At 36.8% G+C, this 4,155-nt stretch overlaps 1 protein-coding gene across 2 annotated transcripts in view; it reads right to left on the bottom strand.

Moving 5' to 3' along the window:
• The window catches only part of VPS13B (vacuolar protein sorting 13 homolog B), a 1,046,600-nt gene that overhangs the window by 958,702 nt on the left and 83,743 nt on the right, over window positions 1–4,155 (bottom strand). For both annotated transcript variants that reach the window (XM_019527996.1, XM_019527995.1), the window contains exon 5: window positions 3,130–3,311. In XM_019527996.1, the coding sequence (XP_019383541.1) occupies window positions 3,130–3,311 (182 nt within the window). The remainder of the gene's footprint in view (window positions 1–3,129; window positions 3,312–4,155) is intronic.

Raw genomic sequence — 4,155 nt, 5'->3', positions numbered from 1 at the left:
TCAAGCACCCACTTTGAACGCCTTCAAAACACATTTGGATGCTTATCTTGCTGGGATCCTATGATCCCTGCTGACTTCCTGCCCCTGGGGCAAGGGGCTGGACTCAATTATCCTCCAGGGTCCCTTCCAGCCCAGATGTCTATGAAATGTATGAAAAAGAAATTAGACTGGTGAAATGCTCCACATACACCTCCATAATAGCAAACAGCACCTTTTCCAGCAAATAATATCTGTTTATCATCAATACCATCTACCTCCTGTCGCCAGCTAAAGTTGCCTTTATCCACAGCCTCCATTCCTCTCTAGTTTCCCCTCAGTCTCTCTTCTGTGTTTTCTCACCATGCCACTTCCAGTGGGCCAGCCTGCCAACACAATCCCACCGTCCTCTGTTTCTCACCTGCCATACCTTGTCCTGCTGTTCCCATTATGTTCTCCTCTGCACCTATCACCATTGTTACTGTCTCTGCCATTGCTCCCACTGTCATGTCTTTCTTCCTTGCTTGTCCACTCTCCATCTATCTCCAGATCTTCATTTCTGCTCTTCAACTCTTTTGCCACCTCATGCTGACTTGCCACCACTCCCATTGTTTTGAGCTTCAGGTTTCTCTTCTCCATGTCTTAAACCCCAATGCTCTGTTGATCCCTTTCTTAAGGCATAGATCAGTCTTTCAATGCTGATGGGAGCCTACCACAAGGTTAGGTTAATGCAGCCCACCTGAATAAACTGTAAGGTAGTGTACATTAAGTACAGTCCCCCTAACTGCTGACTCTTTGTCAAGTGATAGCAAGCCACTACATCGCATACTTTTGACTTCCTCTTTACTCCCACAGCTAAGCTGTATCTTTCTTTCCCATTCCTAATGATTCAAGCCTTAAATGCTTGGCAAACATCACAAAATGAGACCCCAAACAGTTCATCCAGATTCCCTCTGTTGCCCCCTTCCTTAGCCAGGTGCATGTGATTAGTGTGGCTCTGCCCTCCTATAGGTGAAGCTGGAGAACATTGCCCTACAACTCATCTGCATAAAAAATGTTGTTGCATCCCAGGACTCATGACAAGAACTAATTCCAGTCATGAGTGGGGACTGACTAGCACATGTGGGGGACAGGGAGGGGGTACCTTGAGAACACACACATACTGAGCAGTGCTGAGCTATGGAGTCACCATGGCTTGAAATACTATTGATGCTCGTGGGATTCAGCCCATTGAACTCTATGGTAAATCATGAGCCTTTGACTTTGGATTAATACCATGCATCATTTGTACTACATAAGTATGTGCCCAAAAGTGTGTTTATGGAGTACCTGAACTAAAACTTGCAGTAGCTTCATAAAAAGGTAACACGCATCAATTCGGGATGCGTGTTACCTTTTTATGTACACAGGAACTACATGCAAATTGCTACAGCCATGTTTAATTTCCAGCTTATTGTTTTCACATTTACTCCTCACTTCCATTGGCTCAGGGAGAGCAGGGTCTGACAGTAAGGAGAGGGGGAAGGGGCTGCCAGGGGAAAAAGGTGGGGGAAAGCAGAGAGCAAAAAAGCTATATGACCCCTCAGATTTATTTTCCATGCTGTAACAGTGGGAAGAGTAAAAATTCAAGGCAAACCTCCAATAATTAGATTATATTCCTGGAAAATTATAACAAACATATTAATTGTCCATATATGGAATCTAATTATGGGGGGAGGGTCGTTTTATAATCAGAGTCAGCTTCTATTTGAGTAAATACGGTACATGGGATTAAGTGCAGAATGCGGAAATATTTTATAAACTTGCAGTGCCTAACAAAATGTTTGTGTTATTATACCAAGATCTGAAAGAAGGGGTACTACAGTGTAAGTCTGCACTCACAATTGTGACAAGTACTGATTTCCCAGTTGTACATGTGCTATTAGATATCCACATACACAAAACAAGTATGTATCTAGCATTCTGCATGAAAACATATCTAAATAAGCATTTTGTAGCCACAGAATAGTCCATAAACCACAGCAATAAGTCACAGCCAAAATCTGTATCTGCCCACATACATACAGTGGCATGATCAAAGTAGGTGTGCAGTTATGTACACAAAAAAGCACTAAAGCTAGAAAAAAGACGAGTTCCCTTTCAAATGCAGTTCCTCAACTGGTAAATCAGACATGATTTCTATTTAGTTCCCTAGGATGTTGTGAATTTAGGTAACTTAAGAATCTCTAGATCACACCAACAGTCTACCTAATCAGGTATTTTATCTCAGATTGACTATGACTTTACTACAGGTTCCAGAAAAAGGTATCCCATCCATAAAACATATAATTATGCAGAAGCATGTACCTGCAAGAAGTTTCCTTCAAAACTTCCTATACTAAGATAGTACAGATGCTTATATAAGCATCTGTGTTTAAACCTATTCATTTCTTGACTGCCACTACTTGTGACAAAAAAGTTCCGCTATAGTGGACTATGAAGTGCATACAAAAGTCACGTTTTGACAAATATTTTCAAAACAACTAGTGTTTGTATATCACTTTGAGATCGTCAGATAAACAATGTTATGTACAATGCAAAGCAGCATGTTACATGACAATTAGCAGAAAGTTTTAGGAATTACAAAGGAGCCTGTGCCAATGCAGGCACTGACTGCTACACTTCAATTATCAATAAAAATGTAATTTAATGCTAGATATATGTGAGAGATAAGGGATGCCTGCTCACTAACTAGAGTTAGACAACTAATTCTTTATGCATGGGTCAATACCTACCAATGTCTAGGTTATAACTGAGACAATGACTTGAGATTAAATGGTTTGTCCCATTACTAGTTTTCTAACTCCTGCAGTCCCCAAACTAAGTGTTTAACATCTTTGATTTTCTGAGTTACACAATCAATAAAATCTTTTTTTTTTTTTTTTTTTTTTTTTACAAACTTCTCAGAGCAAATCCAACTTTATTAACATGCTATTAGTTCACATATAATACAGACAAACATTCCAAAATAGCAAGAGAACTATGTCAGCTTTCAGATTTTGTTTTTTCTTATGTTAATTTATACTATGAAAACCCGAAAAGTAGTTCATAAATATGGATTAACATAGCTTAAAAAAGAGGAGAGAGCTATAAGAAAAGACACTTGGTACTTACTTTAATAACAGATGGCATCTTTGAATTAAGGTTATCATAAGTAAAATGCAAGCGAGTCTTGAAGGAACACTTGTAAAGCAGAGGGTCCTGGTAAAATTCAATTTTGCCACTAGCATTTCTCTTATCAAGACATACTGTGCAGTCAGAAAAATTAATCACCTTCCTCAGCACTAGATCAGTTGCTTTAAAAAGAAAAAAAACAAAACAGTTGACAAAAAAATATAACAATACTTGCTTCTTATTTTATATGCATAGTATTCCAGGAGACACCAGTAATGAACTTAAAAAATATATTCAATAGAAAATGAATAACTTCCACTGTTGTTAGCATGATTATATTTTATTTAAACTACCATATGAATAAAATAAAGAGCTTTGGTAGGAAAAATAATTTTCTATGCTACATCCTGGCTATATATTTATTTTTTAAATTTTTGAAAAAGTAGGTTTTTCTGTTTTTTAAGCTACAAAGACAAAGTTCTAAATGATTTGTATCATTATTAGAATACATTTATTTCAGTAATCTGAAAATCAATGTCTCTACTAACTACAGAAAAATCTCAAGTACATCTCTGGGAATAACGATAATTCAAGAAGACAGGGGAAAAAATGAAGACCTGAGCTTCAAAATATATAAAGCCCTTTAAAAAGCCACTCCAAAGACTTATTCAGTTTCACTCAGAATTGGAAAAAATAGTTAAAAGCAACAGTTTGAAGGAAAAAAAAAAAAATCAGGGGAGACAAAAATTAATAAATGAATATCCGAAATCATATCTTTGCATTACTGTAAACCATAAATTTACCATCTTTTCCCTATAGTTAAAGCTTGGCTAGAAATAACAGAGGTAGTAAAACCCAAAGGCACAAAAAAAAAAATCATACATGCACACACAAAAAGAATGTTAAGAACTTGTGTGGTCCTGGTCAAATTAGGAAGAAGTACAGTATCGTACTTAATAAATTTTATTTATTTTTATATATATATATATATATATATATATATATATATACACACACACACAAAGA

This window comes from Gavialis gangeticus, unplaced genomic scaffold, assembly GCF_001723915.1.
Source record: "Gavialis gangeticus isolate Ggan-Ray unplaced genomic scaffold, GavGan_comp1, whole genome shotgun sequence".
Lineage (NCBI taxonomy): Eukaryota > Metazoa > Chordata > Crocodylia > Gavialidae > Gavialis > Gavialis gangeticus.
This window is presented reverse-complemented; position numbering and strand designations above follow the sequence as displayed.